General features: G+C 43.1%; 1 protein-coding gene across 1 annotated transcript; it reads right to left on the bottom strand.

Annotated features, from left to right (window-relative positions):
- Positions 1 to 242: 242 nt before the first annotated feature.
- On the bottom strand, positions 243 to 21749 carry LOC131564223 (disheveled-associated activator of morphogenesis 1-A-like). Its single transcript, XM_058814561.1, has 16 exons — positions 21678 to 21749; positions 20683 to 20769; positions 19652 to 19825; positions 18217 to 18365; positions 16271 to 16426; positions 14520 to 14931; positions 13862 to 14024; positions 11653 to 11764; positions 7352 to 7442; positions 6747 to 6833; positions 5007 to 5159; positions 3777 to 3906; positions 3471 to 3503; positions 2133 to 2236; positions 1367 to 1450; positions 243 to 737 (listed from the first exon to the last, which is right to left on the bottom strand). The coding sequence occupies exons 1-16, from the start codon at positions 21747 to 21749 to the stop codon at positions 633 to 635; spliced, it is 2112 nt and encodes a 703-aa protein (XP_058670544.1). The 3' UTR covers positions 243 to 632.
- Between the last annotated feature and the right edge of the window lie 3997 nt (positions 21750 to 25746).

The following is a 25746-nucleotide window of genomic DNA, read 5'->3' as shown; positions in this document are numbered from 1 at the left end:
TTCCTGCAGTGCAAATCTCATATATTGATTAAATTGTATAAATAATTGTATTTGTGGCAAACACATGACATTTGCCATAAAAAGTGCTATTTTTTCATCCTGCTTAGTGGGGCCAAGGCAAAATAAAACACTCAGCCAGATACTTCATTACATAATTAATATGCAATGTTTTAATAGCAAAATAAACAAGACTTTGTTTAAATATTCTCCTCTGTGGGTAACAGCTCCCCATTTCGTTATAAAAATGTGTGAAGTATTCTTTAGAAATTTAGAAATTAGAAATTTAGAAATTAGATCAACATACAGAATAATGACAGTAAGAATTAAAACTGGGTCAGAAGCTGGGGTTTTCAAAGGAAAGGAGGAATTATAAAAGGTCAGAAGTGGGTTTTTTTCAATATATGGGAATCTCAAGGTACAAAAGCACAAAACTGAGAGGTTCATCAGCGACCTGGGATATAGCAGGTTAAATATCACATAAAATTACATATTTGGAATTGAATGTCTCTCAGAATCAAGGTGTTGTGCTGCGCAGGTGGGACTGGCAAGGTGCTGCTTATTAGTAAAGAATAAACCAATTAAAAATTGATTCCTGGGCTCCTCCTTCCCTCACGTCCATGAAATGTGTGTTCTCATGGTGTGAGCTCAGCACACGCCTTCCTGAACTCACAGACGAAGGAGGAGATCCACCCAAAGAGCTCCTGGGAGTCCAGGTCTGCCGGCTCCCCAAACCTCACCTGCAAATGGAAATAAAAACATTGAACCCCTGCACGCCTGGGTGGTCCAAGGAGCTCAGCAAAGCCTAAAGGGCAGAGAAAACCGAAACACCTCCATTATTGTTAATATAAAGAATAAGAGGAATAAGAGGTACAAGTAGAAGGGGAAGAGGAGGAAGAAGCAAATTTTGAGCTGGCTGAAATCTCCAGGGAGCTGAGACCCAAAATATCCCAGACAAAAGTGATCTGGGGAGCTGTCACTGAACCACCTCAGTAACCTGGGTTAATCTCTCTGGCTGGACCACAAATCTCCAGCTGAAGAGGAGAAAATTCAACAAATCCTCAAGTTTTCTGGCTCTGAATAGATGAATCTATTAATAATGAATAGATGGATCTATTCATTAAAGAAAATTTTTACAAAATATCCCAATCCCAGAACCAGGATATTCCAGTTCCAGAGGTTATCACTGCATTTCTGTCCCTTTCCTTAAGATCTCTGACCACCGTTAAATATGGGATTTTCTTTCTTTTCCTACAGCCAGTGGAAATATAAGGCAAGTGGAAATTTCTTGCACTCCTTTCCCCTCCTTTCTTCCCTTTTAAAAAAGAAATGTGGCCTTATTTTCATTGCATTTCACTATGATATGTACCAGTACGCTGCTATAAAGCTTCTTCATTTCCTCACATCTTTTTGACAGCTGGGAGAGATCCCCTTCATATTTCTGAATTAAATCCTGTAACAAAATAAAACTTCTTAATTTGCTGTAGGAGCACAGGATTAAAGCAGGAATTAAACAGCAGTGAAAACAAAATCATTCAGGGCGAAATTTTCTTGTCATAAAAATTTCACATTTCACAAAAGAGGAGCACCCACATTTACTTTCAAGAATTAAAACATCAAAGACAAAAAATAAAAAGAAATATTAACGTTAGAGAATTTTAAGTGTATTATAAAATGACAAAACCTAAATCCATTCAAAGCGGCAGAACCAGAGAGGCATCACAAGGTCCTGATTTCCAGAATATTTGGCTTTTTTGCCTGTGCAGCAAACACTGCTGGTTCCAGGTGCTTAAGGGGCAGAAAGAGGGCTTTAGAAACAAGCCTGGAAATAAAATTTCTTCATTTTGCCTTGTTTGTAACACCCACATTTTCAATTGTTTTCTTTTTTAAATTCCGAAAAACATTTAAAATTATGATAAAGTATTGGGTTAAACTGTGGAGTGCCTGGGAAGGGAAAACAGGAGGTGCAAAAACCCTGAAAGCCCTTCCCAAACTGCAGATTACAGCATGAAACACCCTCAGAAGGGAATAAAAATCCACTTTTCTTCAAATTCTCCTCGTTCCCAGGCGTCAGCACTAACTCCCAGGTTACTCCTCCCTTACTCCAGCCCACAGGGAGGTTGTGGTGGGTTTACCTTCAGCTCCTTGCAGAATTGGGACTCCTGGGCTGTTGCCTTGCTTGCTCTGGGTTTGAGGAGCCTCCTGCTCCGGATAAGGTTCTCCAGCTCTTTTTTTAAGACTGACAAAAGGAACAGAAAATGAGGAATTTCACCAGCAGGAGGAGGTGTCCAAAGGGCTGCAATTGTCTCATTTGGGACAATAAAAGAGACTGTGGGTCTGCAACACATTTATCCAGGAGCATTAAGCTCCTGGTGGGAGGTGGAGCTCCTGAAAGAGGAATTTTCTCAGGGAAAAATGGGATCACATCCCTGCAGGTGCAGGAAAATTAAGAGGTTGAGAGTGTGGGGCATAAATCTGCCCTTCCCTTCCCTAGGCTGAGCACTGGGATCAGCCATGGAAAGGGCATCCTGGGTTGGAATGTTTGGAGCAGGATAAAACACATTGCAGGAGCCTCGAGCTGCTTCCAGGGCCCAGAAGGGGTTCAAGGTTTGTAAAACCAAAGGTGAGAGTGAGCATTATTCAGATCTGTTACCAATGGCTGAAATTGGCAATATTGGCCTGGAGTTATGGCAAATACCCACCTTCAAAACACTGATTGTGATAGATTTCAACATAATCAACATCATTTCCACCCACTGGCACTCTGCTGTCAGCTCTCAAAGGGGTCAGTGTAAAACCCACTGAGCTCATGGGACTGTTCCATGGGGAGATGGAAATCCATGCTACAAAATCCACCCTACAAAAATCCATCCCACAAGAACCATCCTGCAAGATGCATCCCACAAAATCCATCTTACAAAATCCATCCTACAAAATCAACCTCACAAAATCCATCCTATATAATCCATCTCCCAAAATCCATCTTACAAAATCCATCCCACAAGAACCATCCCACAAGAACCATCCCACAAAATCCATCTTCCATTTGAACAACCTTGTTCTGACGCCCCTGTTGACCTCACTGGAGTCCTTTTCAGAGCAGGAAACCAGTTTGTTTCCAGAAAGTTCTTGAACTCCTGGAAGTTTCTCCTGCTGCATTCCCACTCCCAGGGACTCTCCCAGCCATCCCTGTGATGGAGCACTGGTCCCACTTAACCTCTGTATTTTATGATAAACTCTATTTACCGTGGCCAGCACATTTTTTTACATTTCTAAACCACCTGGACACACTTCAGTATTTCTTTTCTTTTTTTAATTCCTCACAGTAACAGGGCAGGTTAAGCATCTCCATGGCAACTCTTTCACCTCAATGTTTTGAACCTTTAACTCTCTTTACAAGCCACAGAGGTGCAGTGAAAACCTGTTCCAAATGACTGCACAGAGCATGAAATGTAGAAACCACATTTACATACCATCAACTTCAGCACTGAGGCCCTTCATGGATGCTGGAAGGGAAGAGAGAGGGGAAAAACATATAATAATAATTATAATAATATCTGTAACTATAATAATAAATGAATTTTAAATCATATTATCATTATAATAATACTTATAATAATACATTAATAAAATTATACAATATAATGATATAATATAACATAATAATAATGATGATGGTAATAATAATAATAATAATACCATTTTACAGTGATAAGCATAGAAGTGGAAGGACTTCATTTTTTATTTGTTGGTTATTTTCCCCCCTGCCCCCCTCTCACCATCAGGAACAGTTTCAAACTTGGTCAGCTCCTGGGGGAAGGTGGCCAGCTCGGGCTGGTGTGACAGGATCTGCTCCACCAGGGCGTGCAGGAGGGTGAAGGTCCTGTCCCTGCCCCTCAGCAGGGAGAGCTGCAACAGAGCACAGCAACAGCACATCCTGAGCTCCCAGCCCTCAAAAAATAAATAAAACATGGAAAACGAGCAGCAGAGATGCTGATAGACCCAGGTACGTTTGGCAAGAATGGAAAACAATGAATGAAACCTCTCCTTTTCATGTTGCTGTTTCACACACACACATTCCTGGCTCATACCTGGCGTCTAACCAGGGCCTGCAGCTCACACAATTGTCACAGACATCTTTTATAAAAATTCCTTTCTTTAGGATTTTTCCTCCTGAGAAGCTGGGAGGCCTCAGGAACAAAATGTAAATATTGATTATCTGCTGCTGTGGGATGCAACAGGTGCATCTGGGATTGGTCTCATGTGGTTGTTTCTAATTAATGGCCAATCACAGTCAGCTGGCTCAGACTGTCTCAGTCACTCACAAGCCTTTGTTATCATTCTTTTTCTATTCTTAGCCAGCCTTCTGATGAAATCCTTTCTTCTATTCTTTTAGTATAGTTTTAATATAATATATATAAAAAAAACAATAAATCAGCCTTCTGAAACATGGAGTCAGATCCTTGTCTCTCCCCTCTCCCTGGGACCCCTGTGAACACAGTCACACACAGTTCCTCATGCCAAGGGATTTTAATAGCAGGGCAGGCAGCATTTTGATGTGCCTCATTAGAGGCACAGTGTATTTATTCAGCAGCACAAAGGCAGAGCTGCTGCTTGAAAGGGGGGGACACAGCTTGTGATCACAGGCACCAGAGGATTCAGGGTTCAGCAGCAGCTTGGAACCAAGGCCAGGTGGTAAAATGTGAGTTTCTCATTAGGAATTATTGCCTCTCTCCACACTGAAAATAATTACACTTATCATTTAGTAGCACTAATATGCTAACAAACATTAGCATATTATTGCTAGCAAACCTTAGGACAGGATGACTTCAGCAGCAGTTTGTAACCAAAGCCAGGTGGTAAAATGTGAGCTCCTCATTAGGACTCTCCACACTGAAAATAATTACATTTATAATTTTATAGCATTAATATGCTAATATTTGTTAGCATATTAATGCTGGCACACCTCAGGACAGGATGGCTTTAATCACAATGAGATATTTACCCACCTTGGCCAGAGAGGACAGTCGGAATCCTTTGGCCACCTCCTTCCCAGCTTTTTCATTCAGGTGGTTCCCCATGGCTAAAATGTACTCCAGGACAGCCACAAACTTGGGGCTGGACTGCAGCTGCTTGCTGGCTTGGATGTTCTGGGTGATCAGCTGGAACACACAGAGCTCCCTCAGACAGGCTGAAAACGGGGATAAACCCATGGATTCTGTCCTTCCCTCCCTGTCCCCAATCCCCCAGGGATTTTCTGCAGGGCCAAACCCCCCAGGACAAAGCTGGGCTGGCACAGCCACCCCTAAAGGAGTCACACCCTCCCTGGCTGCCAAACCAGCCCCGCCACAACAACCGAGCACAAAAAGGGTTCTGCCCAAATTCCAGGGGTCAGGGGATGCAGAGCCTGGAGCTCCGTCCCTCACCTCCCTCCTTTCCACTTGCACCAGCTCCATGCTCTTATCAGAATTCTCAGCGCAGTTTCCCCACAAGGAAGAATAATAATAATTTCCTGTGCTCAAACTCAGTGTAATTCAGTTTTCCCAGGGAAAAGCTGCCTCCCTTCTAGGGGTTTAAGCACAGAAGGGGATTTTGTTTTGAGTTTTAAAATCTGTATTTTTTAGCACCACACCTCTTTTCATCAGTCACCAACACAGAAATTTAAAAACAGGAGACGATGAAGCACCTGGGTGCACTGAAAGCTTTTGTTAAAGCATTCATAGCCCAGCTCAGGGCCAGAGGGTGCCGAAAGCCAAAATTCACATTGTCCCTTAGGGTTTCAGGTGTATATTCTGTGCTTTAAAAATACGTGTTAGCATGAGTAAGAGCACACTTAGCCACTAATTAGCTCTTCAGCGAACATTAAATATCCATCAAAGCAAACAGTGACTGGAATAACTTCCAAAAATTCAATACTGGGCTTCAGTGGAGGACAGCAAAGGTGCAGGGTCAGGAGTGTCTGCACCTCCCCTGTGCTTTCCATCTGCTCCTCTCCTGGGCTCCCCTCAGTGCTGCTGTGCTTTTAATCACAGCCAGGCAAAGGACGACAACTTGCTCTCACAGAAATTCCACATTTTGTTTTCATTCCCGTGCAGAACGAGGGCAAAACCTCTGAAACATTTTGGTGGTGTGGAAATGCTTGTTGTGAATCGAAGCATGGACAAAACCTGGCAGGAAGAGGAGGGTTTGGAGCAGCAGGGTCCGTCATGGGACTGGCGCTGGTGTGTTTGGGTCATGCTGGGGAAAGGCAGAGAGGGGCTGGAGCTCTGGCTCCCAAAAATTCCAGCCCAGAGCTGTGATCCTCAGGGGGAGCAGCTCCTCCAGTCTGCAGGAAATAAATAATAAATCTCTGGGAGATTTGTCCTTGCCTTAGAATGAACTTCCTCCTTGCCTTAGACCGGTTCTTTCAGCTCATGGGAACAGAACCTCCCCATGAAGGGAATTGAATTTTAATGGTGAAATTCACTTCTGGCTTATCCAAAGAAGGGGGAAAGTTTAATAACTCCAAAGAAAATGTTGAAGATATTTTCCTGTTCTTTTCTCTCTCTTTTGTGGAAGTCTATTCTACTGCCATGCCCAATATCCTGAACCTTGGTGGAATAAGGATGATATTAAACACGTAAGTGGAAAAAAACCCCAAAAATAATCCTCCCAAACTAGAGAGCCTTGAAATCTGCACTGAGGTGATTTGGGCCTCTCTTACCAGGCTGCCAGGATCACAAACACCCCAGGAGGGGCCCTGTACTCACAGGCTCCAGGTCTCTGATGCTCTCGGGGAGCTCACGGACGCTGAGCAGCAGATCCAGCCTCTGGCCCAGCTGGGGGATTTTACACATCTGCACACAATTGGGCAGAACCAGCATTAAAACTCACATTCATACCAAAACATGCAAATTCCTTTCATTATTTACTGAGCAATTCAGCTGTGCCATTGTTTGCCTAATTTCTGTGCTCATTTATTAATTTTATTCTGGGCCTTGACTCTGCGGATACACTCTGCAGATTCACTGTGTGCTCCTGGGCAGACATGATTAAAATCCATTGCAATCCTTTCTTGTGAGCAAAAATGGTTAAATACCTATAATTCTATAGATTATGGCTTCTAGATTTTGGGAATCTAGATCTAGGTTAGGATAAATACTCTGTAGGAAGAGGAGAGAGTGTGACATGAAGACACAAAGGGATCCATAGTTCTCGTTTTGTTATCCCAAGTCTTCATCAGAATAATCCTTTTATATTGATTCTGGGTGAGATTGTAAATTTAAGTGCTAACCAACAGCTTCTTGCAGTGGTTTTAGCTTGGAGAGTGCCCTAAAAATAGGATGTGGTGTCTTTTAATATTGCAACTCCTCACCTCCAACATGAACTGGTCAACCACGTGCAGCTCTGAGCAAGGCCCCTTGAAGGACAGGTACCTCTCTGCATCTTTGGGTGTGGGCAGGTATCTGTAAAGAGAAAATTAAAATTCGGGATCCTCCTCATTCGGCATTCTGATGAAATAATTCTGCCATTCCTTGCCCTGGAATCTCCTGCATTTTGTGTGGTTTGTGTGTTTCATATTTACTGCTTATCCTTTGGAGGCATTGGAACCACCTGGGAGATGGGAAGCAAAAGTGATCTGCAGACAGCTCTGGATATCTGGAAATGATTCCAACAGCCAGAATGCCCACCTGCAGATATTCAGAGAATTTAGAATGACAGAATAGTTTAGAAAAGGTGAAACCATGAGACAGAGGAGTTCAGGCCCTGATTTCCAAAGAGGTTGGACCCTTTCTTATCTCTGTTAATTCATAAATCACAGAATATCCTGGTCTGAAAGGACCCACAGGATCATCTCTGTTATCAAAGATATTATCACAGAATCACAGAATATCCTGGGCTGGAAGGACCTACAAGGATCATCTCTGTTATCTCATAATCTCAGAATATTCTGGGCTGGAAGGACCCACAAAGATCATCTTTGTTATCAAAGAATTTCCTGGGCTGGAAAGACCCACAAGGATCATCTCTGTTATCAAAGAATAACTGAATTATTACTGGGCTGGAAGGGACCTACAAGGATCATCTCTGTTATCTCAGAATCACAGAATATCCTGGGCTGGAAGGACCAACAAGATCATCTCTGTTAATTCATAATCACAGAATATTCTGCACTAAAAGGGACCCACAAGGATCATTTCTGTTATCAAAGAATATTCTGGGCTGGAAGGACCCACAAGGATCATCTTGGTTAATTCATAATCACAGAATATTCTGCGCTAAAAGAGACCCACACGATCATTTCTGTTATCAAAGACATTATCACAGAATCACAGAATATTCTGGGCTGGAAGGACCCACAAGGATCACCTCTGTTAATCCATAACCACAGAATATTCTGGGCTGGAAGGACCCACAATGATCACCTCTGTTAATCCATAATCACAGAATATTCTGGGCTGGAAGGACGCACAATGATCACCTCTGTTAATCCATAATCACAGAATATTCTGGGCTAAAAGAGACCCACAGGATCATTTCTGTTATCAAAGACGTTATCACAGAATCACAGAATATTCTGGGCTGGAAGGACTCACAAGGATCATCTCTGTTTATCCATAATCACAGAATATTCTGGGTTGGAAGGACCCACAATGATCATCTCTGTAAATCCATAATCACAGAATATTCTGGGCTAAAATCAGGATCATCCTGTCCCTCCTGGCCCTGCACAGCCACCCCAACAACCCCAGCCTGGGGGGGTTTCTCCTCTTTACCTTGATTTTTACAGGGTTTTTCATTGCTGAAGCAGTGACGGCGCAAAGCACAGACCCACAGCTTCCTCACGAGGTCACACAACACCCTCCAGGGCCACAGATTTTGAGAAGATTGATGTTTTCAGATACGCCTCCTCTTGGAAAAACAAGCACAGCAGCACAGCTGCCTTCCTTTGGAGATGTGCCTGCCTGTGTGAGCCACCACAGGGGGAATTCACAGCTTTTCTTCAGAAAAACCAAACCCATGGCACAGCTCGCGTGTGAGCAGTGTAAAGAAGCTGAAATAAGTATTCAGGTCTCCTCTCTTCTCTTTGTCTTAAAACAAACCTCTAAATTTGCAGCAAGAGTGATTAAACATTCATGGGCAGAGCTACACATTTCCAGTAAAAATCAGGGAGTTTACTCAAAGATGGAAAAAACCAAATATTTTAGCATGTTAAGCACAGGACAAACACCAAGATTAATTTTACTGTTGTCAATAATTAATATGACATTTCAATTGTAAAATTGCTGGGGGTTTGAATGAACTCTAGATTGTAGCAGATGAAAATGCAATCCTTTCAGCCCACTTTACCATCAAGGAAAAAAATGAATTTTCATTCAAAAATAAGTTAGCTGTTGGCAAATGAAAGGGTGTTTACTCATCATTAAAAATAGTTTGAGCTTTTAAGCAAATTCATAGAACATATTTTAAAAGGTGACAGCAAACATCTTCATTTATTCAGAAGTCTGATACCCCATAAAATTCTTTAGCTGCATTATGCATAGAAAATGGAAATAACAGATTATCTGGAAGGTTTAAAGCTTAAAGCATTAAACAATGGGAGCCATGAGAAAGGAGGCACAAAACCACGTGCGTGCATTCCATAAATATCTTTGTACATGAATGCAGCTCTAATGGAATTTGCACAATGAAAAAGATTCCCATTTCTCTGGAAAAAAAATTAAGTTTAGAGAGACATGGAGTGCTTTGATGGTAAGACATGAGGATAAAGAATCATCCAGAGATGGAGAGGTTTCTGTATCAAATTCATTCCTGAAGTTCCCAATGATATCCCACCACTTCCACTGGATGCATGAGTAGGACACTCTGCCTTGAAAATGGAATTTTGGTTTTGACTTTAAGTATTTTTCATTCTCCAATAGTAGGATTTTGACATGTTTTAAGTAATTTTCACTCTCCTGATGCCTCAGCTTTTAGCTTTTCTGTTTTTCACATTCTGTGCTGCTTTAGTGCGTGGGTCTGGGTTCACATCAGGGGATGCTGAGCTCTGTGCACAGAGCAGGGAGACAAAACAATTCCTGCTCCAGCTGGGCACCAAGGACAAATGAGCCAAATCTCAGCCCAGGAGCACAAACCCCGTGGGCTGCAGAGAGAAAAACAAGCAGGGTGGGACTGCAGGGCTAAAGCTGCAATGGGACAATGAACTGCAAGGTGCAAATGAAGCAGAGCTGATCCCAGGGACAGAGCCCGTGCCCGGCCGTGCATTTTGGGGCCATTTTGGTTCATCTTGGGTGCAGCCCTGGCTGGGCTCTGGTGCTGCCCAAGGTGGGTCCATGGAGGGGATCCTGTGAATAAATCCCTGCTTTATTCTTTAGCTCTGCCCAGCCTTCTAGATCAGCCTGCACAAGGCATCACTCCAATAAAAGGATTTTGACATCCTTAAGTATTTTTCACTCTCCAGTGGTAGGATTTTGACACTGTGCCCTGGCTCAGACCCCCTGACAGGTACAATTTGCACTGAGAGCAATTTTCCAGCCCTGTCCTGTCCTGTTTGGACTCCTGTCCTGCCCGTGGGTGGAGTGCTGAGTGCCCTCCTCGTGTCCTGCCAAGCCCACCACAGAGCCTGGTGCCAGGGGAACCTGCAGTGGTGATGCTCCAGGAGAATTCCTGCTCCTGCCATTCCCCAGTGCCTTGGGAATAATCCAATATCTCATTTTGGGATGAGTCTCAACTTTACACTCTCAAAACTCTTGGGGTAGAAAAAAATTCAGTTTCCTTTCAATGCAAGATTCATCGATTTTGGCAGTAAACAACAATCCCAGGGACAGAACCCTTGAAGGCAGATAGGATGGTTTGAATCCTTGAAATTATTCAGCAACAGAGCAAGGCAACAATCGATATCTCTTACACATTCCACTGCTGGGAATATTCCCTCAGCACTATTGCCATCAAAGAAAGACTTCAAGGAAAAAAAAATATGATATTTCAAGCTTCATTGCCATCATTATTATTATTATTGTCTGATGGCAAAGAGCCCAGAGGCCATAAATCAGTGATGCCACAGCAGTTTCAGCAGCCTGGAGATCCTGGACTGAGCCTGCAGCGCCAGGACTGAATCCTGAGTGTGATAATTCACTTGTGGGGAGTTTTGGAAAGAATTTGAGATGGGACTTTTGAGTTGATTTTTGATGATGCTGTTTATTTTTCTCATTTACTACACAGTTCAGCTCACATCAGTGCATGGCTCAGAAGGTCACAATGCCCTTAGTTACAAGACCCTTAGTTACAAGGAGTTTCACACCAAGCTTCTGCATGTAAAAATGTTTATTAAAATGGCCCAAGTATCACATGGGGACTGGGATGGAACAGATCCCACTCCAGGATCCCACTTCTTTCCTTTCTTTCTACATCTCAACCTATCCAAAAAGATAAATTCCAGTGAATTTCACACACCAATCGTTTGCTCACACTGAAATCTGTCCAGCTACAGAAATCTCCACTCTGCTCCAAACCCCCAATCCCTGCCACACAAATATTCCCAATATCCCACAAACCTCCTTTAACTCTTGTCTGCCTTCCTCCTCTCCAAGCCAACTTTCCAAACTTCTCTTCACTTGCAGAATATTCTGCCTTCTCCAAAAGGCCCCAAACCCAGACAATTCCCCCCAAAATTACCTTCTCAGTGCTGTAATCTGCTCATCTGTGAGCCCCCCACTCTCCTCGTGGACGATGAAGAGTTTGTCCTTCAGCTCACTTGGTTTTACACGGAAACTTTTAAGGAAAATGTCTGGAGAAAAAAGATTCTGGGGTTACTTGGAAGGAAGTGCTCAAGGCAAGGGAAATCACTGAACTATCTTACCTATATTTAGCAGAATTAAAAAAGAAAGGAAAAAAAACCCAAACAACCAGAATATAAAATATTTAGCAGCTGCTATTATACGGCAAAATCTCAGTCTTCATATTTTCTTTAAATTTACAGAGCAATCATCACGAAAAAACAAATCTCAGGATGATTTTCTTGTCTCTGACTGATACCTGCTCCCTGTGTGGCAGGAATTTCTTTTTTCAACAATAATCCACTAAAGAACTTAATTTCAATTTATATTTTCTCCTACACTGGCCTTGAATTTAGTATGGAAATGTCTCAGAATTCTCATTTTCCTCTGGTGTTCCACTCACAATCTCCAGAATTTTGAACCTACTGGCATTTTAAGGCTTCATGGTTTTATTCATTAATTTAAGGACTGTGGTTTGCAGCACTTGCAGGAAGATTAATCAGAATTCTCAGGATCAAATTAACTTTTGATCTGAGCACTGTCCATTATAATAAGGATATGCCAAAACTCTCACTGATGAGGATAAGATTAAGAAAGGGATGTAGAAAATCTCTGTGAAAAACGCTGTGAGAGGAACAGGATCAAAAGGAGGAATTGTGCTATTTGCAAAGCAAAAGAAAGGCATTTCCTCAAAGAAACTGCAATAATTTAGTAGATAAAAGTGCTATTACAAGATTCTTTTATCTGCAACAGCACTTTGCCATCACTCTTCCTTTTAACCCTTCAAATTGTTAGTCAAGGGATGCAATACTTCTGAGTTATCTTCATTTACATGTCCCAATTAAAACTTTACACGCTCTCCAAAATACATTTTTTTTCTTATTCATATTCATCAAGATGAAATCATTAAAACTTCAGAATTGACTGCCCCAAATTCTTTACACATGTAACCATCTTAAAGCATCTCCAGGTTATAGAAAATTTTAGGAGAGGCATCTTTGTAGCAGAAACCAGGGTGCCCTTTGAAGAACAATTACTGCTGCTCCTTTAACATCCACCACTTCTCGTCAAGGGAATGAAAGAGCTTTACAATATTCTGTTAGGAGCAGCAGGGCTGGGTGCTGAGCTGCTTCATTAGCTTTGAAAGGCTGTTCCAGGTCAGGCTTTGGGTGGAACCTCACCTGAAGGAGGAGAGCAGAGGGTTGTGCTCAGGAACAGGATGCTGAGCCCTTGGACAGGGAGAAGACAAAAATTCCTGCCTGGAGCTGCCCCAAAGGCTCCTCACCCCATGTACAGGATCCTTGACCCCACTGCAGCTCAGCACTGCAAGTTCTGCCTCCCAGCCTGCTCCTGGGGGCTTTGCAGCCCATTAAATTGGAAAAGCCTTTGCAGTCAGAGGCTCAAATTGACTCCGCAGGTGTTGAGGATGGCTTTACACATCTGCCCCAAGACAGCAGCATCACAGCTTGTCGCAGACATCGTTTATGAAAAATCTTTTCTTTAGGGTTTTTCCTCCTGAGAAGCTGAGAGGCCTCAGGAATAAAATGTAAACATTGATTATCTACTGCTGTGGAATGCAACAGGTGGATCTCTGATTAGCTTATGTTAGATATTTGTAATTAATGGCCAATCACAGTCAGCTGGCTCAGACAGAGAGGCGAGCCACAAACCTTTGTTATCATTCTTTGCTATTCTATTCTTAGCTTAGCCAGCCTTCTGATGAAACCTTTTCTTCTATTATTTTAGTACAGTTCTAATGTAATATATATCATAAAATAATAAATCAAGCCTTCTGAAACATGGAGTCAGATCCTCGTCTCTTCCCCAACCCAAAACCTCTGTGAACACGGTCACAACAGCTCAGTGCCACAGCCAGGTTTGGATTTTAAACAAATCAGCTTGGGGGTTTATCTCTACAGCAAAGAGCCCCTTTGGAGCAGCTGAGCCCTGGGGTCTTGTACGAAGAGAGAAGCACTGAATGAAAAGAGGATTTCCACCCAGCCTCGATCGCTGCCTGTGAGTGGCAGAAAGCACAAGCAGCAAATGCAGGCAGGGCTCAGCCTGGCTCCCAGAGGGCAGCTCACAGCCCCTGCTGTGCATCCACTCACTGAAGTTGTGTGCAACTTTTCTGTCCAGCAGGATGTGCTGATTCACCGGAGGCTCGCTGCCCAGAAGCACTGCTGTGTCCTGGATCTGGAACTGCTCACACAGCCTGCACACGTCTATTTGCCTCTTGCACGGGTCACACGATGCCCAGACAGATTTTTGGATCTAAAAATACAGGAGGGACACAGGGTAAACAGCAAGCCAGGAGAACAGAGGCCCTTTGTTCCATGCAAACACAGAGAGGGGCATCCAGGTCATTTTGTGGCCCAGCTGCATTCTTATAACTCCCCATGTCACATGGGCTACAATATTTAGGTTTTTTTATCTTTAACAGCTGCCAGTCCCTATAGGACATGAAAGAACACAAGCTCACACTGCTGTTCTCAAGGTGAAGAAGAAAAAAGGAAGTTTATTTTCTGACTCCAACATTTATAGTTTTCCAAAAGTGACTGTTAGATTGGAGGGTGACAGTGCCACCTCTCCAATGACACCGGACAGACCAACAGTCTATCAGATTTGTCTTCTTCTAGAAAAGAATGCAAAACAATGAGTTATTTACAGAAAGTGTGGGAGAAAGTTGGCTACAAGAATGTCAACATCAGAAGGCTGAGAAAAATCATTAAAAAACAGGGTGACAGCTGCCCTCAGTTTCATCCTCACCTTGTCCCAGGGAACGGGATCCCAGTGGAAGGCCTTGGTTCTCTTGGCTGCTGGAGGGGCACTGCAGGGCTGTGGCAGGGCAGGAGGGGCTGGTGGCACCTGAGCCCTGCCCAGGGCAGGTGGCAGAGCTCCTGCTTGGGCTGCTTGTCCCTCTGCAGGCTCTGCAGGCTTGCTCGGGCCGCTGCTTGCAGAACCGCCATCAGAGCGGGCACTCTCCTCTCTCTGCTCGCTCAGAGGCGCCACGAACTCCTCACAGTCGGCCTCGGGGATGCTGCAGGCCGCAGAGCCCTCCGGGGGCAGGGTGGCAGCGCTGCCCGGCTGGCAGTGACGCTCCAGCAGGGACAGCCACTGCCCGAGCATCCTGCCAGCGACATCGGGGGAGCGGCTCTGCACGCTCAGCGGGACCCGCAGCCTGCAACGGGAAAACCATCCAGAAACAGCGGCAGGAGGAAAAAATCACCCAGAAACAGCGGCAGGAGTGAACAGCGTCCTGCCCAGCACAGGGTAATCCAGCTGATTCTGGCGGCCTCATTCCTCCAGGAATGTTCTTTCACTCTGGGCCATCCTGAGCTTGTGTTGCAGCACCTCTGTAGAGTATTCAAAGCAACCTCCATGGCAGGGGGGAATGATGAGGAGTACTCCATTGGTATCAGAAAGCTAATTAATTACTTTATTATACTGTATTTATCTATATTTATATTACACTACATCTAAACTGAATCTGCACAAGCACTCAACTCCTCCGAGCAGAATCTTGTGGCTGTCTGCTGACCAACAGTCTGGAGATGCGCTTGGAAACAAAACCCCATCGCTTTGGGTGAGCAATCTCCACATTGCATTCTACTTTGGCACAAACACAGGAGCAACGATATATACCCAATATTCTATTATATATATATACACACACACACATATATATATATATATACATACATATATATATACACATATATATACATATATACATATATATACATATATACATATATACATATATATACATATATGTAAATATTATATATATAATATTATACAATATATATTATATGTATAATATATTATATATATTATATATTATATATATTATATATATATATATTATATACATATATATATGTATTACCAAATATGAGAAAATAATTATACTATATTACTCTATATTACATTACACTACATCTAAACTATATTTTATTATATTATATATATTATAATACTATTATTATATAATATATAATACTATGCATATAATATATTATAATACTATTATATTATATATAATAGATACTATATATATAATAATACCATTATTACATAATATATAATACTATATAAAAATAATAATTATATATAATACCATATATATATATATATATATATATATATATATATATATATATAATATATGTTTTACCAAATATGAGATAAGAATTATACTATATTATTCTATATTATATCACACTACATCTAAACTGAATCTACTCAACCCAACCAGATCTCGTGACTGTCTCATGACCCGCAGGACACAGCTGGCAGAGATTGCTCAAAGAAACAAAACCCCATCACCCTGGGTGAACAATCTCCATGCCGCATTCTACTTTGGCACAAACAATGAAATTAAAATGGCTTTTTTCTTTCTCTGAGGCTCCTCTCTGCGACTCCCAGCAAACATCCACGGGAAGTGGTGCCCTGCTTTTCTCCGTGGAGAGCAGTGCAGCCCCAGCTGTGCTTTGGCAGATCTTTGATGTACTCACAGGTAGCGGTGGTCCCCGGTGTGCAGGGAGAAGGAGCTGCAGGCGCTGTCCCTGCCGAGCGCCAGGCTCCCGGCTGCCAGGGCAATGGTGGCTGCAGGGCTCCTGTGCCCCAGGCTGTACAAGGTCAGCTCTCCCTCCCGCAGCTCTGCCAGGCACCTGAGGGACAAGGGATGCACACGCGGCTCATTGGTGTCCTCTTCACACAGCCTGGCACCTTCCCATGGCGATAAATCTCCACATTCCTACAGCATCCTCCACGGAGCGGCCACAAATATCAATAGCAGAGCGTAAAATCTGTGAGGTGTTCTTATCTGAGAGTTTCTTGCTTTCATCTGACACCCAAATAAAGTGTGACATAAAATCTGAACAGCCTGCCATGCCCAGTGAGAGCTAGAATTACATCTGACCATCAATTCAGAATGACACAAGTCCTGTTAATTTTTCAGCCATGCTCTGTCCCTCCCTCTCCATTTGCTCCTTTTATTTATTTGGGGTAGTGGATCTTTGGGACTCTGAGCCATACAGGAATCCACCTGTGACTGAGTAGTGTTTAAGGCTCCAGAGTTTGTGTGTCTTCCAGATTTCACTCCACCAAGCTATAAACAAATCACCAAATTTAGTTCCCCATCTTCCAGCCCAATATCCCTCTCCTGGAAATCCTGTTATCCTGTTACTCCATGGCAACTCATCCTGGATCTTCTCATTCCCAGGAAGGAATGGGTTAAAATATTCTGCTCCTGAGGGCTTCCAGCAAAGTGACTCTGCCAAAATTTGGGGGAAAAAGCTCTTTAATTTATAATTAATACTGGAAGAAATGGCCGGAGCATACAGAGCTTCCATTCCATCAGAGTCCTGTGCTTCGGCCTCTCCTCTGGAATTCTGCCCTGCTCTTTTTAACAAAGGTCCCAACAGGATTTTGGGCTTTACCGTGGGTTTATTGCTATTTAACATTTTTCTCCTCCTTTTTCTGGAAGGTTTCTGCCTTTCTTTATCATTGTGGCAGTTCTACAAAACTCTCCCTCCACTGTTTCTTCCAGGTGTGGCTGGTTGATTAAGGTGTTCTGTGAAGAATTTAAGCGAATATAGCTGCTCCAGAACAAATTAAACATAAAATAAAAATTGCATCAATTCCCATACAAGCAGTCAAAGTGATAAGAATTGTTTAATGGAGCTGGCAGTGCCATTGATCTCTCCTTTCTTCCAGCAGGGACTTATGGGTTAATCAAATCTCCAGGTGCTCCCACCATCACTTACTTTACCAAGAAAAAAAAGAAAAAAAAGGAGGAAGAGAGAGGATAAGTACCAAGAAGAAAACAACCAGGGGTTTGAAGATAAATAAAAATCCATTTTTGTTTGTTAACAAACCTGTTCAGTGCTGCAAGGTAACAAATCCTGGATGCACTGGAGGATAGTGTTTACAACACATACAGTGGCAGCCTTTTAAAAGCAATTAAAATCATTTTCTGTGAAGTGTGAAGTCTTTTGTGATAATTATCCTGTGCAGATAATTACAATATGAATTTTTTTTTCATTAGCTAGACAGAATTTTTTCTTCTCTCTTTCCTTTGGCAGTTTAAGAAATTTCCAGGTGTTTTAGGATCTGTCTCAGGTTTGTTTGCAGAATGGGAGCAAACCATGGAAAACCACTGGGTTACTGAGAATCGAGGGAAAAGTGAAGAGAGGAAAAAAGTCCCAGCATCAAATTTGTCCTGAGCACCATCACCATTGGAGATTTGTGCAGCCAATGCTCCCAGCAGGCTCCAGATCACAACTTTGGTTTTTTGGGTAACTCTATTGCCCTGACAGGTCATTGCAGTGCTTCCATCTCATGCAGACTGGGCATCTACCTTTGCACTTTAAAAAACAACTAAATAATAAAGTTCTTATCTGCACATTCAAATCTAAATGCATCTACCAGAAGTTTTAAGGAAAGCCAGAGCTCATACTTCACCCATTCAGTGGAGGTTAAGGTGTTCTCCTGCAAATCCAGCAGCCCTTCGTGGATCACATCACATTCTGCAGCTCTCCCAGGCCAGGACTCCACTGGTCTCTTGTAAGAATTGCTCTGAATAACTCTGCTCAGCAGGTAGATTATCTAGATAATAAGTGGCAGCAGAGAAAAAAATATTTTCCACATTAATTCCCTTGAATAAGACATCAATATTTGGATTTTACAAGTACAAAGTCACAATCAAATGGGTAAAATAAATCAACATAAAATAGCCCAGGGCTTTCTATGATGCAAAACTCCTTAACAGCAATTCGGTTTTATGGCCACTATTCTAAACCTGTCAGTCTGAGGAGAATATAATTTTACTCTGAAGGGGTTACTGTAAGCCAGAACTTTTTAATTCACACACAAAGCAGTCCAGGACAAATTTTCTCTTCAGCTCAGTTCAAGCCCAAGCAGCACTCGCTTGATTCAGCTGAAAATCTCAGACAATGCTCAAAGATGAACCACTGGGTCTTTTCTCAGCATGAGGACAATCCTCATTCATCCTCAAAATCGGGCACTTTATGAAATACCTTATACAGAGAACAAAAAGTGCTTGGGAAGCTGCAATGAGGACTCAGCTGAGCACATCCCCAGCTCTGTTTGCCTGTTTTAACACTCCAGAGCAGCTCCCCCCATGCTGTGGCTATATTATATTATATTATATTATATTATATTATATTATATTATATTAATTAGCAAATATGAGATTATAATTGTTTTTTCTTTCTAGAAAAAATATATAATATATAATATATAATATATAACATATAACATATAACATATAACATATAACATATATTATATAATATATAATATATAATATATAATATATAATATATAATATATAATATATAATATATAATATATAATATATAATATCTTATTTATATATTATTATAATATATACTTATATATGTTACCAAATATTAGATTAAAATTGTTTTCTTTCTAGAAAAGACATATATTATATATATTATTATAACATATATTATATATTATATCTATTATTATTTTATCTATTATATATTGATATATATTATATATAAAAGTTTTATTTGTTATTATATATAAAATATAATTTTATATATTATTATAATATATCGCATATAATTTTTATATATATATACATATATATATGTATATATATATATATATATATATATATATATATATATGGGATAGTAATTGTTTTTTTCTTTCTCTGAGGTTCCTCCCTGCGATTCCCAGCAAACATTATCACATTATCCTTGGGAAGCTGAGCCTTGCTTTTCTCAGTGAATAGAATTGCAGCCCCACCTGCCTGCACAGTGCCTGGGTCCTGCTGGGTGCCCCCATCCCAGCTGTTATTCCCCTCAGCGCCGTCCCAAACCCAAAGCCAAGCCCACCTTCCTCTTGTCCTCCAGGGACACAGCCTCCAGCTCGTAGTGCTGCCTGCCGTGGAACAGGATGCTGAAACGCCTCCTCTCCGAGTCCTCGCAGCCCCTGACTTGGGAGAAAGGGAACTGCTTCCTGATGGTGCCCTTCTCGATGTTAAAGATGGTCCTGCTGCTGAAATCCAGCTGCAAGAGGAAATTCTGCATCACCTGAGGACATCTTTGTTGAAAGGCAAAGGCAGAAGCACAATTTCGTTCAGATAAAAGAGCAGAATAAATATAATTGAAAAATTACATTCCGCCACCAAAATATTGCCCAATGTTTGTTTTAGTGACAGATATTCCTCGTAAGCTGTGTTTCCACACGTCTCTTTTGATGAATATGCATCAATTCATCACTCTGGAATATTATTTCGTTTTAAATTCTCCATATCTCAAAAGCCAGTGCAGAAACTTCCCCTTCAGCCCAAACTAACAGCAGAACCACTCATCCAGTTCCTCACTCCTTCAGCCTCTGAAATGCAGTTCTAAGTTAAAAGTTAAAACTTGTACAGACCACACCACCAAACGTGGCCTTTCCCTCTGTCCGGTTTATAGCAGGGAACTTCCAAAGCAGAACCTTTCTCAAGATTATCTCTGACTTTTGAAGGCTGCTGGTAATTAGAGAACTGAAATTAAGCTAATCCAGATTCCCAGACTGATAACTTCCACATCTGCTACACATCTCTCCCTTTTTCCACTTTATGCCTAAAGAAATAATCTTTTCATTCCAAAAAAAAAGGGTGGATAATGCTGGAAAAATTCCATTTTGTACAGTTAAGATGTAGTAAATAAAATCCACCCTGTAGCATGCATGATTTGGACTTGTTCATTAACAAATGCTGTCCAAACTACAAAAGTTTTAGTGAAATCCAGGAAAAAAACCATTAAACCTTAGTCCCTGACTTCATGAAAGCAGGAAATCATCATCAGGTGTTGTTGCCAGAAGCTGGCTTTGTTATATTGTTATACACTGCACCAAAGGTGAGAATTTTTAGGGTTACCTGCAGAATCCGTTTCTGCCAGCGGTAGTGTTTGTATTTGTAGATAATGAAGTTAAATTGGGACCCAGTTAACAAATCCTGGGGATCCTGGAAAACAGAACAGAAATCAGCAACACATCCCACACTGGGATAATGTTTGGCCACCCAAACCCTGCTGTGCTCGGGTGAAATCTCTCTCTGTGAGCAGAAACAGCCCTGGAGCCCTGCAGGAGAATTCCACGTGGAGACAGATGGAAAAACCCTCCTGACTTTTGTTAATCACCTTAATGAAGGTGGAGAGGGACATTATTCGCAAAGGAAGGGATGGGACACAGGGAATGGCTTCACACTGACGGAGAGCGAGTTTGGATTGAATTTGGGGGAGGAATTCTTTACTCTGAGGGCGGAGCAGAGAAGCCTTGCAGTGCCTGGAGGAGCTGCAGGAAGGATGGAGAGGGAGGATTTGCAGGGGATGGAGGGACAGCACACAGGGAATGGCTTCACACTGAAATTGAGGAGGGTTGGATGGGGTACTGGGAGGAATTCCTCCTGAGAGGGTGGGCACAGGGTGCCCAGAGCAGCTGTGGCTGCCCCTGGATCCCTGGAAGTGTTCCAGGCCAGGCTGGACAGGGCTTGGGACAGTGGGAGCTGCAGGGAGGCGGAACAGGACGAGCTTCAAGGTCCCTTCCAACCCAAACCAGAATGGAATTCTGCATTTCTGGGATTCTGCCCCACATTTATTAACGCAGGACTTGTTGCCACCCTTGGAATAACAACCCTTGTGTGGGTTTGAGCTCCCCAGCCCAGGCCATGCCAGCATTTCCACGGAGCAGCCACCACACAGGGCACAGGCAGCACAGCCAGCTGTACCTGCCCTGCTGGGTTGGGAGTTGGGCTCTTTGTGACCCCCAAACCAGGACTGTGTCCCCGAGAGCAATGCACACACCCTCCTCACTCAGCAGGGCTCTCCAGAACATCTGAACACATCACCAGACGCATCAAAGCAGCAGCCTCACCTTCTCAGCATACCCCTCCCTCTGTGCCAAATGCAGAGCTCCCTCAATGCTCACTTCTTTGTTTTTCACCATGTTCATGATTTTGAGGATTTTTTCCTGGCTTAACTAGAAAAAAAAAAAAAAATAAAGTCAATCAAATGCTTTTAGAGCCTGGTTTTTCATCAGGCTGTGAGGATACAGAGTGCTTGTGACACAGTCACAGCAGCTGCCATAAAATTACAATTTCACTCATATTTTATATTCTACTGACAGCCTGCCCAGCAAATATAATCTCCCTTTGAAACCTGGTCAAAGTCCACAAGACATCAAATATACAGGGGCTTTTACAACTTGAGGAGATGTGGTGGTAATATCTGGAGATAGAACTGCCAGGGGGAAACCCTTTTGAGTCAGAAACCCTTTTGAGTCAGAAACCCTGGCAAGAAGTGCAAACATCAATTTTGCATGGCAGCCTGCCTCATCCTGAGTGCAAAGCCCTGCACACAGGACAACACGAAGGAAAAACCAGGAGCATTTGAAATGTTCAGGGTGAAGAGGGGGCAAACTGCTGTTGGTACAGGGAGCTGCAGCTGCCACGGGGACTCAGTGAAGCACATGAAAAGCCAGAGTTCCACTTCCCCTTTTTCTCTCCCCAAAACAGGAGCTTGATCTGTCAGTGAACTCACACAGGAGTTTGTGTCACTGCTGAGTGCAGCAAGGCAGTGCCAGGGTTTGGAGGGGAAAAACCAACCCTGCTCTGAGCCAGAGCCTGGGCGACAGCCACTCCTCAGCAGAGACAGAGCTTGGAAAAGCCTGGAGGTTTGACCAGCACAGCCCAGGAAATTGGAAATCTTTTATGCAGACTCCAAGATCCAAGTGGTTCCCTGTGCCCTGAGAATGGCTTCACCACCTGGAGAGATTCCAGGGCTTTCCAAAGGTTCCTCCCAAACTCTCCAGGTGGACGGCCAGGTGCAGAGCCCAGCAAGGCTGTGCGGGAGCAAGGGAAGGGCAGGAGGGTTGGGAAGGGGCCAGGAGGGTTGGGAAGGGGTCAGGAAGGTTGGGAGGGAGGCAAAATTCCTCTATTACAAAGCAGGCACATTAAGGAAATACACAAGATTGTGTTAATAATGCCCTCACTTACCTGCCAGGCTACAGCAGCTTGTTTAAACCAGATTAAATTGTCATCACCCTCCCCAAACTCAGCACAGCCACACAAGTGCTTTGAAAGAATTCACAATTGAAGGAAGAGCCTGGGGCTCCACACATTCTCTGGAAGGAGAGGTGAGGTTTTTATACTTTTGGCCTGGTATAAAATGTGTTTAGAGGCGAGAGAGGAGATTTCTGCCCTGCCATGGCCCCTCCCAGGCCTTCCTGCCTCTCCCATTTACCCAAAAGGACCCACCAGAGGGTTTGCATGTAGGAATATCACTGGGAAAATCCCAGATCTGCCAAGACTCCATGAAGGAAAATGATGTGGTTGAAGCCACATCATCCAAGTGGTTTTTGATCAGGGCAGAGGGAGCGCCCAGCTCGTGGGGCACCGCTCAGGGGCAAAACACCAGATGTGCTCCTCTGGCTGCTCTCTCTGCAATCCACTGCCCCAGAGGGTCACAGGGTGCCTCTGGCTCCTGGGCACCCCCTGGGCTCTCTGGGCTTCGCCAGGGCACAATCCAACCCTGCAAACCTGCCCTGGCACCCGAGCCATTGGAGCCACTTGCGGCTTTTTGTTCTCATTCCTCTGATCCCACCCTGCCTGGATCCTGTGACCGTGCTCACAGGGGTCTTATGTTGAGGGAAGAGACGAGGATCTGACTCCCTGTTTCAGAAGGCTGATTTATTATTTTATTATATATATTGCATTAAAACTATACTAAAAGAATAGAAGAAAGGATTTCATCAGAAGGCCAGCTAAGCTAAGAATAGAAAAAGAATGACAACAAAGGTTTGTGGCTCAGCTCTCTGTCCGAGCCAGCTGACTGTGATTGGCCATTAATTAGAAACAACCACATGACACCAATCACAGATGCACCTGTTGCATTCCACAGCAGCAGATAATCACTGTTCACATTTTGTTCTTGAGGCCTCCCAGCTTCTCAGGAGGAAAAAATCCTAAAAAAAGAATTTTTCATAAAAGATGTCTTTGACAGCATCCCACTGCAGAAATGCTCCTGGGATGTGTGCACTGGAAATGTGGCCCCCCAACAAGAGATTTCCATCCAGCCCCCCAGAACTGTCACGCTGGTGTGACAGGGACACACACCACCCCAGGCACACCTGGGGATGCTCACAGCTCACCCACCCCATCTCTGTCACCTCCTGAGACAACAAAGCCCAGCCATGCAGAAATCCTGCTCCCTGCACCAGAGAGGAGAGGTTTTCATTCAGCTCCAGTGAGGCTTTTCGTTATTGAGCATTCCTGACTCGTGTCCTGATGAAACATTGAACATCCTCAGCTGTTCTGGCTGTGCAGGATGCAGGGAAGGGGCTGGCAGCGCTTGTTCCAAACCCTCTGCCCTCCGGCAGCTTCTGGAACTTTCCCCTCTAAGGAAAAGGATCAGGCCAGGCCTCATTGCTCATTTACAGGGAGAAAATTCATTAATTTTGAGGCATAAATCTGACTGAAGTTCACCCTGCCTGCATGTTGAACGTGCCATTTAAGTGATTTTCAGACCACAGACACAATCTGGATTGCCTTAAAGCTCCAGCCTGGTGTTATCAACCTCCCTCCCCTAATTTATTCACTTTCACCAGGTTTGAACTCAGCCCAAAATGTTCTGAGTGCTCCCAAGCATTTCCAGGGCAGTGGTTTTCCCCCAGGACTGGGGTATCTCCAGTTTCAATTTCCATGAAACCTCAGCCCAGGTGACTGATGTGGCGTTTTTATGTGGCAATGCCACCTCCTGTAGCCTAGAGACAGACTGATATTATTTGTCAAACAGAGCTGCTATTCATCAAATAAATTATCCATCTGTAATAATGTTTTGCATTATTTTTGCAGATCCATATGTGGCTGAATAGCATCTGTCAATATTTATTCAAAAGAGAAGGGATTCATCAAGCAGGAGTTGATTTCCTTGAAAACATTGGAAATTCTGCCACTTCCAGGAGGAGCCCAAAGATATTTTATTGTAATTTATTTCTCACTGGTACAAAGGCATGGAGTGATTGATTGCAACAACACCAAAATCTCCAAGAACAGTTCTCAAAACCATGAAGATATAAACTGGTGCCCAGTGGTGTGTCCATAGCACAAAACCAACAATTTTAACTATTTGCAATATTGAAAATATCACCATATTGAGGAATCTCAAAGCCCTAACGTTTCTTAAAATTCCCTCTGAAAAAAATGACACTTTCTAGGTCTCAGACTTCAGATTTTCCCTCAATCACCACCATGGAGCCTCCTGCTCCATCAGCCCTGAGAACTCACCAGGAAATGACACTTGGGAGGTAATTTCACTGCGAAAATTCAGGATAAATTGAGTGTTTGCACAGGAGACTGCTGTAGTTTTGTGCTATTTGAACACTGTGATCTGCTGAAGGACTGGAGATGATTTTTATTAAATTTGCAGATTTTGATGGGCAGCTGGAAAGAACTGAGAAGGGGATTTGAATTCCAAACAGCCTTGACAAATGAGGACAGCAATAATCTATAATTCAGCAAGCAGAAAAAAGGGGAAAAAAAAAAAAATCTGGATTTTTTTTCAGCAGGAGCTGCCAGCTTCACAAGCACTGGCTGAAACACATTTTGTGCAGAAAAAGCCCAGAAGTTGGAGCAGCTTGCAAAGTGACAGCAGCTCCCACCATGGTGCTGCTGCAATAAAAGGGAATTTCCCTCGGGGAGATCCCAGACAGCAGCAAAACACTGAAATCAGAGAGCTGAGCACTGACAGGGGATCCTGCTGGAATAGGGGGGAGGTTTCCGTGCCACAAGAAAAGACCTGGATGGGTCCAGATCAGGATAATGAGGGCAATAATGGAAAAATGGGATTTCCAAGGGAAGGATTGGGATTTCACAGCCTGGGGAAGGCACAGGGTCACCAAGAGCTGCTGCCAAAAGGGAGGAGCAGGAGGCTCCCTCTGGGTAGGG

This window comes from Ammospiza caudacuta, chromosome 15 (genome assembly GCF_027887145.1).
Source record: "Ammospiza caudacuta isolate bAmmCau1 chromosome 15, bAmmCau1.pri, whole genome shotgun sequence".
In the NCBI taxonomy this organism is placed as follows: domain Eukaryota; kingdom Metazoa; phylum Chordata; class Aves; order Passeriformes; family Passerellidae; genus Ammospiza; species Ammospiza caudacuta.
Note: the sequence above shows the minus strand (reverse complement) of the source record. Positions and strands in the feature narration are given on the sequence as shown.